Here is a 16030-nt window from a genome sequence, read left to right as displayed (position 1 = left end):
AGCGTAATGTCCCTCGGCGGGTGCCGTACATGTTGTGGGTAGGACCTTAATGGATGACCTCCATGTCCACGTCTACTACGTCCAATTAAGACATAGAATACTCCCAGAGAGCCAATCGGCGCTGCTGTTCTTCACCTGAACCTCCGCTACGCACCGCACATGCGCAGTCTGTCTCAGCGTGTCACGCGTGTGGAGGAGGTGCGGTGACAGAGCTGTAATCCTTCCTCGGAACCGGCAGAAACTGTGCTTTAATTCCTTCTCGATACCATGTCGTGGCTGTTCGGACTGAACCGGGGCCAGCCCGAACCTCCTTCCGGTCTGCCGACCCAGCCTCCGCCGCCTCCTCCGCCGGCTGGAGGCTCCGACGGCGGTGGAGATAAACCCAAGGACAAATGGAGCAACTTCGATCCCACCGGGCTGGAGCGGGCTGCCCAGGCGGCCAAGGAGCTGGACAAGTCCCGTAAGTGTTCCGAGAGGTTCGGGGTGGGTCAGCGCAGAGCGGTGTGGATTTATTACATCTATAATATAGCGAACAGCTAAAAATATGCTCATGTGCATCCTGATCCATTCTGCTGTTCAACCCAAGTGATGCAGCACTTGGACATGCAGACATGTTGGATCAGAACAACATGTCTTTGTTGTTTGTTTTTAATTTATTTTAATTATTTTTTTTAAGTATCTTTGTTCTGTGTAACAATTTTAATTTGTGCTGCAGATCTGCAGATGAGATCTTGATCTCTATGGGGCTTTAACCTGGTTACATCAAGGAAAATTAATTATAAAATGAGTAAAGATGAACCTGTTCTTAGTTTAATTAGTGAATTTAACCATTAATTAACAAAAATAAGCTTAAACTACATCCACGTGTATTCAGTGAGAGTGCAAAGGTCACAACCTTGTAATGGAGGTTGCTGCAGATGTTGTACCTTGAAATAATGTATTCATACTCGTTGGACTGCACCTTTATTCCATCACTTTACCCCAAAACATCTACATATTTTACATAATAGACCATAAAATGGTGCATAACTGTAAGGTGAAAGAATATAATAAGAAAGCTGAAAAGTGTGGCATGCTTTTATACTGCAATCGTAAATAAAAGCAAATGTGATTAGAGCACTCAAAGTTGTACTCAAGTAAGAGTAGCACTACTTCAACTTATTTTTACTCAAGGCAAAAGTTTTCATTCAAGAAATTTCTTAAGTAAGACGGAATAAATATTGAGTTTTTCATTATTTTCCAGGTGTGAATGAGGAAAATGAACTGGCATGAAGTAAACATTAGTGATTTCGGGCATGTATTTTTAGTGTTACATTCTCTTTTTTTAAGTTCAAATATGCAGAAAACCACCTTTAGTCCTATATTAAGCCATCAGTAAATCTGCTTTATAGGTGTTCCAGAGGTAAAAATATATATATATATATTTTCGTAGACTTTTATACTTGGATATAAAACACACTTGAATGATATGGGGTCCTGGTATATTTCAGTACCACATATTGTATTAAAATCACACCAAAGAGTGATAACTTCATTAAAGTGGTTATAAAACACACTTCAATGATATGGGGACCTGGTATATTTCAGTACCACATTTTAAAAAATATTAAAATCACACCAAAGAGTGATAACTTCATTAAACTGGTTTATTCCCCCCAGGTATGTATTTGCAATGAATATCTGTGCACTAGTTTACTTTACACTTGATCTGTTAAGCTACGATAATTAGCGTTAGCACTGTGCAGATAATATTTGTGTTGGTAATAAGACATCTTCTGAATTTAAAGCAACTCTTTGCTGTTTTCCTCTGCCAGGTCATGCCAAAGAAGCGCTGGAGTTGGCCCGGATGCAGGAGCAGAGCACTCAGCTGGAGCACCAGAGTAAAATGAAGGTACAAAGACGCTTTTAAGAGCAATAAAATATAAGATATTTCCAACAATTTTGTTTGCAGATTTCCTTTGCGTTTTGATTTATTATTGTGACATTCAAAAGTTTCAGATCATCAAATAAATTTTAATATTAGATAAAAAATAACCAGAGAAGAATATAAAAGTTGTTTTAAAACAACAGTTTTATTTATTAAGAAAAAAAGCTATCCAACCTAATTTGTGCCATCAGATATTTGTAAAAAAGGCTGTTTTGTATGGCTGCCTTTCTTTTGTATTTGGAGGAGAACATTACTGCAGAAAAACTCTGAGATTAATGTCATAAATGTTCTAGAAAAAGGACATTTATGAATTACAAAAGTGGAAAATGTCCTTGAAAATTTTTACATTAATTTTAGAAATTTTCTAGGCAAACATTTCGAATATTTTTGATTTTCTGGTACTTTTTCTTTTCTGTCCCTCAAAAGTACAGGCTTTCTAAGACCTGTGTTATTGAGATATTTATCATGTACAAAAAATCTGTCAAGGAAGGTGTGGAAAAATGACTGTTTTTGCATTGACACATTTATCATGAAATTATGAACACAAAGTGTAAAAATGCTCTGTAATTTAAGATCTAAATGCATAAATACCCTGAAAGCCCTCTAGGAGTGTTTGTTACTGTTTGAATGGACTTTGTAAGTAATTTTTGTAGCATTACTAGGTGTCTTACGGTAACCTTTTTATCATGAAAACAACATAGAAAAGCCAGATTCTTTGCTTTTAACGTCTGTTTATGAAGATTTTCTTTGGGTTTTGACTTTAACAGGAGTACGAAGCAGCAGTCGAGCAGCTCAAAGGTGACCAGATACGCATCCAGGCTGAGGAGAGGAGGAAGACTCTGAATGAAGAGACGAAGCAACACCAGGCGGTGAGAACAGCTGTCTTTGTCTTTTTGTCGCCTTGCTGCGATCAGGTGGTTGAAGACGTTTGACTACCTTTTTGTCTTCTACCGTTTTAACAGCGAGCTCAGTACCAGGATAAGCTGGCCAGGCAGCGATACGAGGAGCAGCTGAGGCAACAGGTGAGGCCCTCATATGCGAGCTCAGATGAAAACACTTTGAAGCGAGACGCCGAAACATCTGACTGATCTAATTTCCCACCTTGCAGCAAATCCTGAATGAGGAAAACCTTCGCAAGCAGGAGGAATCCGTGCAGAAACAGGAAGCCATGAGGAAAGGTAGGGTCCTCACTGCTCCGATCTTTTAAAACCTGCTGAGCTCGGGTTGATCGGGTCGCTATGCTGCCGTTTCTATAGCGACAATCGAGCACGAGATGGAGCTGAGACACAAGAACGAGCTCATGCGCATAGAGGCGGAGGCGAAAGCCCGAGCGCGCGTGGAGAGGGAAAACGCAGACATCATCCGAGAGCAGATCCGACTGAAGGCGGCCGAGCACCGGCAGACCGTCCTGGAGTCCATAAAGTGAGTTTCAGTCAGAAAGTGTTCGTTGTGCTCAGGAGCAGACAGGCGGACCTTGTTCAGGTGTTCTGACTGCTGCTGTGTGTTTACATTTAGGACCGCTGGTGCCGTGTTTGGAGAAGGATTCAGGGCCTTTGTGTCCGACTGGGACAAAGTTACTGCCACGGTGAGTGATAAGTAAAATATTCAACCAAAAACAAACAGCTGAAATATTCTAACTAAACCCAAGTTTCAGTTAAATACATTTAACACAATAAAAGTATTTCAGTTTCATATTTCAACTATCGATAAATAAAACATCTTATAGAATATTAAATAAATACATTATTTATTGAACTCTGATCCAAAACAGCAGTTTAGCTACTTAACCTCCCGCAGCTGAACGTTGGTGGAATCAACTAACCAGCTCTTTGGTTACCTAGCAGCTAACTCACTCACACAATTATGAGCAACAACTTGTTGAGTAACTTTCCCAGTGGCAGTTTAATGTTTTACTACTGTGCCTCATAACTGCTTAAAAAAACTGTGGATAAAACAGAAAAAAAAACTTTACTCGCAATAAAATGTCTCTTTTCTTGTAATTCTAAGATGTTCTTCTGGTAAAATTGCATCTTTATTTTATGACTATATTCTTGTAAATTAAACAAAAATCCTCATAGTCTGACCCTTATACGTCCAAATCACAAAGGGGATGATTGAAATAAAAGCCACTTTTTGAAAATATTTTCCGTCATGTGTAATGTCTTTTCTTATTAAAGAAAGTAGAAAAATAGATTAAAATGAGATCTGATATTAATAAGTCATATATTTTTATTTTTAAGCCACATCACCCAGCCCAGGTTGCTGGTTTTTTTCTCTCATTTACATATGTTTTCTTGAGTAACCTCTCCATTCCCTCCACTAGGTGGCAGGCCTGACCCTGTTAGCTGTAGGCGTGTATTCAGCCCGAAATGCAACAGCAGTAGCAGGACGCTACATTGAGGCCAGGCTTGGAAAACCGTCTCTGGTGCGCGAGACGTCCCGGTTCACCGTGGGAGAGGCCATCAAGCATCCAGTCAAGGTGATGAAATAAACACAGCGTCGTTTACCTTAGCTTTGTGAATCACATCTCATCAGGCTGATTAAAAGCAAATCCTGAATCTATTTGTGTTCAGACAACGAAGCGCCTGAAGAGCAAACCTCAGGATGCGCTCGAGGGAGTTGTGCTCAACGTAAGTGGATTTCATGAGTAAATGCTGCTGATTTAAAACGTTAAAATCTTTTGTGACGGTTCCGTCTTTCCCTCCGCCAGCCTACCTTGGAGGAACGTGTGCGTGACATTGCCATCGCAACGAGAAACACGAGGCAGAACAACGGCCTCTACAGGAACATCCTCATGTACGGTCCTCCTGGCACGGGAAAAACCCTGTTTGCTAAGGTACAGCTGGCACCTGAGAGCAGAAAACGTCGAGCTCAAACGTATGCAGTTAAAGATCAGCTGTTGTGTGTGTTGAGTAGAAGCTGGCAATGCATTCTGGGATGGACTACGCTATAATGACCGGCGGTGATGTAGCACCCATGGGTCGGGACGGTGTGACGGCTATGCATAAAGTTTTCGACTGGGCCAGCACAAGCAGACGGGGGTACGCTGCTAAAGAAATACAGATTATTGCAATGTTGTTCAGGGAAGTTTAATTTCCCAGAAAATAAAATAATCCAACACTTGTTTCTTTGACAGGCTGCTGCTTTTTGTGGATGAAGCTGATGCATTCCTTCGCAAAAGAGCCACAGTAAGTTTTTCCACCGCTGGAACTTTTCCACATTTTGTAATTTTACAACAAACAACTCTGGCATGCTAATTGGGATTTTTTTAGTATTCACATAATTAATGTCTCAAGAAAAATGTCACATTCTGTAGATTTTATTTAACCACTTAACCTTTCAATACAGTAATTTAAATACATCAAAAATCCTTGGCAGACTTTTCAGGTTTTCATTCATAGCAAAAGTTAATTAATATTAAGACTGGAGAAAATGGCAGAAAAAATGTATCACAATGTAAGCGTTTCATGTTGGTCGATATCAATAATTATTCATTTGGTTTTTGTTTTAAATATCTGAAATATGACCAGTCTAGTGGTGTGACCATTCCTGTTTTATCCAGTTTTCACTTCACACCGTTGTTTTTTATTTTTAAGCAATTAAGAGGCACAGAGGCAAAACCTCAAACTTACTCAACAGGTTGTTGCTAGGTTACCAAATAGTGAGTGAGTTGCTAGGTTACCAAAGAGTGAGTGAGTTGCTAGGTTACCAAAGAGTGAGTGAGTTGCTAGGTAACCCAAGAGTGAGTGAGTTAGTTGATTCCACCAACATTGCTTAGTTGGCTTTCAGAGGTTGTGTGGCTAAAGTCTTTCTTTTTGCCTACATCTCCCAGAATTCTTTGTGATTCTGAAGTGATTGGAAATGATCAAAAATTTTATTTCAGATGTTGATTTATTGTGATATATATATTGTTACTGATCCAGCCCTACATCATAGTATCATAGTTGTGTATTTACATAAAGTCCCTTGAAAATAAATTGAGGTTTGGGTTAATGTGAGCAAGTTACTGGGGTGTGAATACATTTGCAAGACATTTCATATCACAACTTAAATGCTGGAAGATTCCTGTGGTTAGTAGGAGGCTGTAATGTAGAGGAAGTTACAATTAATCACCTTTTACTCTCGTCTTTGTAGGAGAAGATCAGTGAAGACCTCAGGGCCACTTTGAATGCGTTCCTGTACCGCACTGGAGAGCAGAGCAACAAGTAAAAATGTGTTTCTCACGCAGGTTTTGACCTTCTCCCAGCATTCTACCAACATGATTAAAGTTAAATTTCTCCTGCACTGTAGGTTCATGTTAGTGTTGGCCAGTAACCAACCCGAGCAGTTCGACTGGGCCATCAACGACCGAATAGATGAGATAGTGAATTTCGCTCTGCCTGGCCTGGAGGAAAGGGAGCGACTGGTGCGGTTATACTTTGACAAATACGTACTGGAACCGGCCACTGGAGGGCGACAGTAAGTATCGCCATTTAGTGGTAATTAGTGAGATAGAAGCAACTTACGATTAATAGCCAATCAATGGTTTATTAGATTAAAATTAGTTCCAAAAGATTCACAACCTTCTTTTAGTGTTGTAGTTTGGCTGCCATCCAGCAGAGGGCGCTGCTAGTCCCCATTAGGTGAAGCAAGTTACAAAAGCAAAGATGGCGTCGGTGTCTCAGAAAGGAAAAGAGGAACTGTCCAAGCAGACTCTGTTGAGAGATACAAATGCCACTTTATGTTTTGAAAATTAAAAACTCGATTTGCTCCTAAAGTTATTACCTTATTATCGCTCATTCAGCCGAGCTGCGTCGTCTACTGGAGGTCTGGATGGGCGACGAAGGCAAGAATGTGATGTCACAGAAAAATTCACACGACTGGGAGAAGACATGACGCTAAGGACGGTTGATATTTTTTTAGGGCTGTTGCGAGTTAATGCACTTTATGTTTAACAAGTTTAAGTTTTCAAGAGCAACTATAGACGGTACTTCTGTATGAACATCTCTGTTCACATTTTAATTTCTTCATCTTTTATTTTTCTATTGAGCAGCCTAAGATGTTTCTGTTTTGTTATATATTACAAATAGAAGTTTAACATTGTGAGAAAACTAAAATTTTCTGTTTATTAAGTCAGTATTTAATACAGCTGACACAAAATGTCAACATTTATTTATTTTAAATTAGCATATTAGGAAAAATGTATCCCTTTATGTTATGGAAAGACAGTGGGACCTCTTGATGAAACAGAAAATGGCTGCTTATTAATTAATCGTTAGTCGATTGATAAGTTCAATCAACCTTAAATGAACTAATTAATCGATAACTTGCATCCCTAATCAGTGCATGCTTTGTGTTTCTGTGAAGGAGGCTGAAGCTCGCCCAGTTTGATTACGGCAAAAAGTGTTCAGAGATCGCCAAGAGGACGGAGGGCATGTCAGGAAGAGAGATCTCCAAGCTGGGTGTGGCCTGGCAGGTACGCTTCCCTCAACCATTTTTGGATAATTTTTCTTCAAAGTACAACATCTTAAGAAAATAATAATTTCTTTCCTCTCCAGGCTGCAGCGTACTCCTCCGAGGATGGCGTCTTGACAGAAGCCATGATCGACGCTCGGGTGGACGACGCCATCAAGCAGCACCATCAGAAGATGGACTGGCTCCGTGCTGAGGAGGAGGCAGCAAAGAGCCTCACGCCTCCGCCTGCCGGGGCCGGAGCTGCCATAGGGAAAATGGGTTTCACTCTCCCTCTGAAGGAGACGCCTCACGCTCAGGAGGTCATCGCTCCAGTCTTTGAAATAAACACACAACCAGAATCAGCAGAGGCCAAATGTGTAAACTCAGTTATACAAGACTGTGTGAATGCTGCAGGAGCAGAGTCTAAAAAAACAGAGGATGGTTTAACCGAACCTGACAGCAAAGACAAACCAGGAAAACAGGAGAAGACCGGCTCCTCTCCTCCGAAAGACGGAACCCCAGTCTGAGTTATAACAGAACTGTCTGGATTAGAAAGATTAGCACTCTGCCCTCTTAACTAACTGGTCTGAGACTTCATGTCAAAGATGGCCGAACTGAGACAAGATTAGTTTACGGTTGGGAGAGATAATTAAGTCTTCGTAACACAACTGATGCCTGAATCTTTAATTTTCATATGAAATGTATACAATGTAAACAAGTAGTTTATGTAGAAACAAGACCATGTGTTTGTCATTATACTATTATGAATGTTGTGCAAAGTCATGTTTCTCTGTAAGAATGATTAAAACCTTTTTCTAACAAGAAACGGTTCTATTTTCATGTGCAAATAATGTTTTTGAGCCACCGCAACTAAATGGTAAATATAGCTGAATAAGGCTGTTTCTGATCTAGAGGACCCTTATATCGCATGCAGTCATTCATCCATTCACATACTGATGGTGATGAACTACACCATATCCACAGCATTTAATAATCAGCTGTGTGGAGAATGAACTCCTGTGAAGTGTACAATGATTAGCTGGATATCTAATGGTAATCAGTTTAAAGTCAGACTCAGCTGGACACTATGGCTGACAACTGCATCACGATATAAGGGTTTCACATAAGTTAAAATTAATAAAGTTTTGTTTTAAATATCTGAAATACTGTCAAACTGGTGACTGTTTTAGCCTCAGTTTCCACTCCACGCCATTGTTTTTATTTTTTTATCATCATTTTTAAGCAGTTACGGGACACGGTGGTGACTTCACGGGTTGTTGCTAGGTAACTAGAGAGCGCGTGAGTGTTAGTTGTTGCTACTCGCCTAGCTTAGCTAGCCTTGAGACGTTGGTCGGCTAAAGCCGTTCCTCTGCCTACATCCCCCAGAATGCTATGCGGTTCTGGCTCGGAATTCATTAGTTATTGAAGATTCTACTTTTTATTGTTATTGATCAAGTCCTACGCCAAACAGTATTTTGAATTAAAGCCCGTTTTTATTATTATTTAGTTACATAAAGTGCTTTGAGTGACTAGTACACAATATATTTAGTTAATTTATATTTATTCAGTGGATGAAAACTAAAAGATCCCATGAAATATGCAGCCGTGTGTTGATTAACAGAATAATGAGGTGGAGTAAATACTGCAATCTGATGGCTTTCCTTAGAAAATTTTTGAATGAATTTGAATAATTAACAGCTTATAGATCAATTGGAATACATGTGTGATTGAATTGAACTTATTTTTTTTGTAAAGTGCCTCTAAATAACATTTGTTGTCAGTTGGCGCTATATAAATGGAATGAATTTAATTGCAGTCATTAAAAATGTCATTTATTTCAGTAATAAGAGTAATAAGTTCACTAAGTGAAGCGCTTTTTATGTACAACTTACACAGAGATTGATGTTTTAAATCTTTAATTTCCCGTTTCTCAGCTCAGTGGATCTCACATATTTTTGACCCGGCCTGTTTTCATCTGGCTTGAATATCAGAACTGAAAGACATTTTGTTGTTGCTGTGAGAATTATATTGGCTCTTAGTCCATTAATCTGTTGTTCACTTTGTCTGAACTTCTTTTGTCTGAGTCGACATTAAAGCACACATCTCTATCAGAGTTGTTGCATGTTGCATTTGACCAGTGTTAAGACAAATAGATTATCCTGTTTTAAATCCAATTGTTTGCATTTGAAAACAAACATTTTAACCATTACTGACTGTAGGTAAAATCAAGATTACCAACATGCTTAAATAGAAAATAATTTTAACCTGATAGAAAAAGAAGATTTAAGTGCATGAATGTCTTCACTGGACTACAACTGAAATCTGGAGGATAAGAAAAAAGGTTAAACAAAATTAACTATTTTTTCCCCCCACAAAGTCAGGAGCAAGTTAACCTAACAGTCTAGGTCTTAATGGCTGCTCCAACTTTCAGAAATCAGAGAAAACGCAATAAAACAAAGGCAGTAAAACGTCTTGCATGTCTCCTTTAGTAGATTCATATGTACATACAGAAAAATCAGGCACTCAAGAGTTGGACTTGCAGTTTGAAAATAATTACATTGCTTCAATTCTTAAACATTTACAAAAAAAATACTATGCCCTGAAAGACAGCATTTCAGAGTTTAAATATAAATCAGCACATTATAATGAAACCCACCGCAGGAGCACCTCTGAGATGTCTTTGTTTGGTTATTCATCACTAGCCCACCCTCTTTAACTTAATTCAGATTATCTACAACACACGGTGCACAAACATATACAGTTCAATCAACGTTTCTCCTGTGTAAACACATGTACACGGTCTCATACCAAAATTAAAATTCTCATATTAAACAAAAATGCAATTTAAAATTAAACAAACGAGCTGTAAATGTGCTGTACTCAACAACAAAGAAGAGAAAAATGAGAGGGGGTCATAGGGGAGCTGCGGGTCATGGCTCTCCCTGAGGAGATGTGGTCGAGTGATTTTATTTTGGGTCAGGGGAGGACTGCGGCCGAACCCTGATCTAGAGGAATAAAGGCATAATGAGAGCAGCGAGTCCGACCTCTGCAGAGAGGAACAACCCATCATAACCATTACTTCCAGTAGCTCTCGATCTTTAGGTCCTGACCCAAAGTGTTGAGCTCCTGTGCACCAATCATCAGCAGAATACGCAGCCTGCTTCTCCTTATTCTATCGACTGATTGCTTGGGGTCTGGGTGTGTGTTTATTGCAAACTTGTTTCATGTATCAGTAGAAGCAGACGGTGTGGAGAAAAGGCCTGTTGCTCTTGTCCTCAAACTCCTGCAGGAGCTCGTCGATTTCGTTCTCCATGTCGTCCGTGTGCTGGATCTGATGACGACAATGAAGATGGACACAGCTTAGACACAGATTAACTGATCACGGGCTGGTTGAAAGTTTTCATAAACTGTATATTTGATGGTTGAAGAAAATCCTGAATTAGATACTTACACACTGACACAACTCGCAGATGAGGAAGGCTCCCAGCGTGGCCTCCTCGTGGTTGTCCTGAATGTCTACATTGATTACATGAACTGGTTGTAACGTCTCCTGCTCTCTTGAATTCAAATCTAGAAAAAAACCCCCAAAAAACAAGTCAGGATGTAATCTTTTTCAAGTGTAAATGTGATTTATCAGAGGTTAAAAATAAGAATCTGTAGTCAGTGATTTGATATTTAATGAACAATCTCACCCTCCAGCACTTGGTCATAGACTCTCTCCTCACAGGTTATGACCAGGTCGAATTTATCCTTGCACAACTGAAAGCGCTCTGGTTTTGCTTTGATGCGCTTGTTGCGGTCCAGCATGTGTAAGATCCCATTCTGTGTATATCTGATAGGTGAGGAAGTCAAGGAAAACAGCAGCAGCAACAGAAACAGAACAAAATCGCCTCCTCCCACAGCTACACACACAAATTAATGTTTTAAAAAGCCTGAGAGTACTGCTCTTCAGAGGCGAAAGGAAAAATGATTTGAATAATCTGTTTAAAGAGCAAACAGCGCCCTCTGGTGGTGACGTCAATAACTAGGCCACAATTCAAAGAGAAAAAAACTGGCCTTCCTGTGAAATGAGGTTTAGACAACTGTGGCCATTCTGAAGAGTTTTAATTAAAATCAACATTTTCAATATATCACCTTTTTCTCCATCTTCTACTTACAGGTTATTAAATTTTTTTGTAACTATATCACAATCTTCCTACTGCGTCACAAATCAGGCGTTTGCTACATTGCACAAGGTTCATAGGGTGTCTGTGCACCTTCTAGTCTAAAACTCAGAAAATAAATCTGATTTCAGTGGTTTAAAATGTGGACAAGCAGAGAAACAGTTCGATCTTCCAGCTACCAAACACTAAATCAGAGGTCTTCAACTAAAGCCCTCCAGGTCTGATCTCCTGCAACTTTTAGATGTTTCTCTGCTTCAACCCACCTGAGAAAAATCAAGAGGTGGTCAGCAGGAGTATGGGGAACTGGACTGCATACTGAAAGGTGCTTCATGCATTTTATTCTGGTGTGTTGGATCCAGGAAACACCTGAAAGCTGCAGGACATCAGACCTCAAGGACTGGAGTCAAGACCCCTGATCTAGGGTTTCAGCACAATTAAAAGGAATAAATAAAAATAAATGCAAAACCTTCATGAAATAAATCCTTGCTTTTTTAAGGTTATATTTTGAGCTTTTATAACCTCGATAATTTAAAAGCGGCTTTTCCAAATATGCTTTAGGTATTCCTAGAGGTTAGCCTAATGGAGAAATCACGTTAAAAAAAAAAAAAAAGTAAAGATTACTTGACTTCATAATTTTTTTAAACTTTATAAAATGGATTTTAGGTGTTGGAGAGCAGAATAGAGCTCATGATTAGGGAATAATTACACATGAGCAAGGTAAAAAAAACTAAAAAAAAACCTAAATGTTTCATTCTTTTGGTGCTTTACATTTTGAAAATCCTTTATTCTGCAAATCCCTTTTTTTTAAATCTTTAAACCTTTTATAGTCTACATAACGTTGAACTTTAAAGATGCTTGATAGACCTGAACTGTAATAGACAATTACTAATTTCCCTTCCATGATAAGAGCATCGATCCATGTGAGCCTGAACACTTCAAATTGGCACAACTTTCACATTGTCAAATTTTTAAATGAACTGCATTTTTTGGTCAGAAATTTAAAAATTTTTAAAGTCATGGACATTAAATTATTCTGAGGCAAAAAGACTAAAAATAAGTAACACGGCTACTGGAAAACTAAGAGCATTAAGCTATAGAAAACAATCCTAGAGGTATTTTTTTCCAGATAATTAAGGTTTTCCATAAAACTTACTCAGGATTACTTACCATTAAGCTAAACTTTACCCCAAATATAGTTTACATTTACACAACAGCTTTAAACATGAGTTTTCATAGGACTTCAAATATGTATGGTTTTGTTTTCCAGCATCATACCTGCTATCCGCAGGACTTTTTTTTTCCACCCACCAAAATAAAATCTACTCACCAGGCTGTGCAAAGAACCAAAGCACCAGAAACTGATCATGGTGCAAAAAAACTCAAAAAATGAAACAGGGGTTTAAAAAAAACAAAGTAAATAGAAAAATGACAAACAGGTTACTATTGCCAACAAAATCCACTTACTGTTCTAATGCAACTGCTGATTGCAAGGTTATTTTCACACCTTATTTTACAACCATGTATCAAACATTTTCAGACCGACTTGAGGAGCTCCCATTGTTTGTGCTGTCCCAAGATGACCACCTAGCCAAACTCCAAACAAACAATACCATCCATGTAAGACTTTCAGATGGGTCATGTTTACTTAGGTGTGTGTGTGAGAAAGAGAGCGAAGGAAAGAAAAAAATGAGTGCGAATGGGATACAGTTCCTTGTCCTTTCGGACCAAGTCGTTGTACATCTGTTCATAAGTTGTTTTGAAGTCATACACATTAGGTTTATCCGGGGATGGACCAGGTAGCTTCACATGAGACCCAGTCCCAAATGATCGGACGTCAAATCCACGTTTGCTGTAAAAAAGGAAAGGACAAGAGAATAAATACAATATTAAAATTAATTTTGTCAGCAAGATAAGCGATCATCCTATCATAGACTGTCAGTTTTTGATTAGAGAAGTGCAGAAATCTTTCTTCCCGTGCTTTAATAAAAAAAAAAACTTTTTTTTATTGTAAAACAAATGGCGTCCATTCTGAACGCAAGCTATTCCTATTAAAAACACACAAGGGCAGAAAACTCCTCAGATCGTGTTATGAAAGAGCTGAATGACCGGAGTTGCACAACTGCAGTTCCTCTTCTGGAACATTTCCGTCCAGGGGGCGCTGTTAACATGTGAAGCCGGGGGGAAACAATCTAATCACTAAGGCCTTGTGTTTTAAAATCCCTGCGTCTGTTTTTTAAAAGAAAAATAAGTGCGGTCGTTTCTTTCAATCAGCACAGGTAAAGCCGTGTAAACAGGTTGTGTTCAGGGTGAGCTACACCCTCGGCGGGACACTCCAGAAGTGAGTCCATTGTTAGAGAGCGATAAAGGCCTGACGGACCGACACCGAGTCGGAACGGGTTGTGACCGGCTGGGAAAGCCCCTCCATACACCACAGGTTCACTTGGAGTTGGTTTTCTTGTTCTGTCTCGTCTTCCTGGCGGGTCGTCTTTACCTGAGGATATTGTGCGCTTCCATACTGCGGTTCTGGTTGCTCGAGCAAACAACCGCTACACGCAGCGGCTGGCTCGGCATTGCGACTCTCCGGCTGAGACTAACTAACACCAGCGGTCAGAAACTAAAAACTAGTGGTTCTTTTGGTTCCTGTGAGGAAAATAAAACATAAACAATAAACCCCTATAGTAAGATAAAAGCCACGGCGTTTCAACTACGAACACCGTGAGCACCGCTCCCGTTCGTTTGAAGCAGGAAGTTAAAATGGCGGAACCAGAGACGCTGAAAACGGCTTTATAAGGTGATGTCATCGGGGGGCGGGGCTTCGTATTACGTCAGTAAAACAAATGTTATCCAAATATTCCTTCATTAATATTGAAAAGTAGAAATAGTTAAGGTGAAAAAGTCATTAGACAAATTCAGTACACGCAACCATGTATCAAACATTTGATTATTTATTTATTTTAAATAAATAATCAAAAATAAATAATTATTTTTAATAATTATTAAATGTATATTGAAATGTATGTTTCATCCGGATCGTACAAATAGGACCTTCAAGTTGCCATCTTTAGTTACCATGTAAATTATGACACTTTTGTGTATACTTATTTTATTATATCTGGTCTAAAACCATCTCTAGGTTAAATGGCGGGTACTGCAGTTGAATTTTCCTGTTGGTTACAAATGGTACACTTAGCAGATTCACTTTTTGGCACAGTGTTAAACGTGACACTCATAAGGCGTAGTTTGGCCTTGTGTTGGTCCTTCTTTGTTTGAAGGACACACACACACACATACACACACACACGCACGCACACACACACACACACACCTTTTACTTGACATGGGTGTGTTTATTGTGATGTGACCCACAGTAAACCAATAGGAAAACAAAAATAAACAACAAATGAGAGCACTCAAAAACAACATTCATGATGTCAACATCCCCACATGCTCACATTTGGGTAACTCCCTCTGACACTGTTTATGTTTCAATTTAACAGTTCAGGTATAAAACCATGTCACTCTGTAGTGATTTTTAGCTTTGCATATGCATGATTCATTTGCGTTGTGGACACAGAGTGGAAAGGGTCTCCTACAGGTGGGGTTTGTTGCAAGACGCCTGTGAGGCTGACTATTGAGCTTAAAAAGCTGGACGAACTCCCTGGAATTACTGCAAAACTACTGGTGATTTCACATGTTGTTTCCAAAGTCTTCAAAAAACATTTTAAAAAGTCACTTGATCTTTTTTCTAATTACTTTTTTGTTAAAAAAAAAAAAAAAAAAAAAGCTGAACGGGTGTGAAACGTCACTGTTCACATCTCCAGTTAACCCACTTTGGTGAAAGTTTTTTAAAACTTGGGCTGGGGTTATGCTTTCATATGAGTATTATTTCCACTTTACCTTCTTTATTTCCATCCATTTTCTATACACCCTTGTCCCTAGTGGGGTCGGGAGGGTTGCTGATGCTTATCTCCAGCTAACGTTCCAGTCTGTCACACACACTCACACCTAGGGACAATTTAGATAGGCCAATTAACCTGACAGTCATGTTTTTGGACTGTGGGAGGAAGCCGGAGTCCCGGAGAGAACCCACGCATGCACAGGGAGAACATGCAAACTTCATGCAGAAAGACCCCAGAACCTTCTTGCTGCAAGGCAACAGCTCTACCAACTGCATCACTGTGCAGCCCAACTTCTTTATTTGCCACCTTCTTTATTTGCTTCTATTAATTTGTTTCTATTAATTATAATTACTGCTTAGGACTTTATTCCGTTTCTCAGATATTTAACTTACTGGAATTCTTAGCTTCAAAATTCAAATTAAAAGCATAATGTATTTATGATACTGACATATAATAAATCTGCATTCATGTGATTCTGGTGAGTTGTTTTTGAAACTCTGGTTGTTTTAATAGCCTGCGACACTTAGTCTAGTTTCTTTCATGTTCTGGAGGCAGTGTGATGCTTTCAATGTTCTGCTAGGAAACCTTGGTTCCTGTCATCCATGTGA

The 16030-nt window shown here is 39.2% G+C and overlaps 2 protein-coding genes across 2 annotated transcripts; one reads left to right on the top strand and one right to left on the bottom strand.

Annotated features, from left to right (window-relative positions):
- The first annotated feature begins 148 nt into the window (after positions 1–148).
- atad3 (ATPase family AAA domain containing 3) lies at positions 149–8186 on the top strand. The gene is made up of 16 exons (XM_015006707.2): positions 149–460; positions 1815–1891; positions 2695–2796; positions 2890–2949; positions 3036–3105; positions 3184–3349; positions 3443–3512; positions 4251–4406; positions 4501–4557; positions 4638–4763; positions 4844–4968; positions 5064–5115; positions 6062–6132; positions 6218–6385; positions 7274–7382; positions 7465–8186. The coding sequence occupies exons 1-16, from the start codon at positions 268–270 to the stop codon at positions 7885–7887; spliced, it is 2025 nt and encodes a 674-aa protein (XP_014862193.2). The 5' UTR covers positions 149–267; the 3' UTR covers positions 7888–8186.
- A 1639-nt stretch (positions 8187–9825) lies between these two features.
- ssu72 (SSU72 homolog, RNA polymerase II CTD phosphatase) lies at positions 9826–14292 on the bottom strand. Its single transcript, XM_015006708.2, has 5 exons — positions 14015–14292; positions 13229–13372; positions 11053–11192; positions 10812–10930; positions 9826–10691 (listed from the first exon to the last, which is right to left on the bottom strand). Exons 1-5 carry the CDS (start codon positions 14092–14094, stop codon positions 10590–10592), a joined length of 585 nt encoding a protein of 194 aa, XP_014862194.1. The 5' UTR covers positions 14095–14292; the 3' UTR covers positions 9826–10589.
- Between the last annotated feature and the right edge of the window lie 1738 nt (positions 14293–16030).

This window comes from Poecilia mexicana, unplaced genomic scaffold (genome assembly GCF_051168715.1).
Source record: "Poecilia mexicana isolate PSO_F unplaced genomic scaffold, ASM5116871v1 scaffold_5, whole genome shotgun sequence".
NCBI classification, from domain to species: domain Eukaryota; kingdom Metazoa; phylum Chordata; class Actinopteri; order Cyprinodontiformes; family Poeciliidae; genus Poecilia; species Poecilia mexicana.
This window is presented reverse-complemented; position numbering and strand designations above follow the sequence as displayed.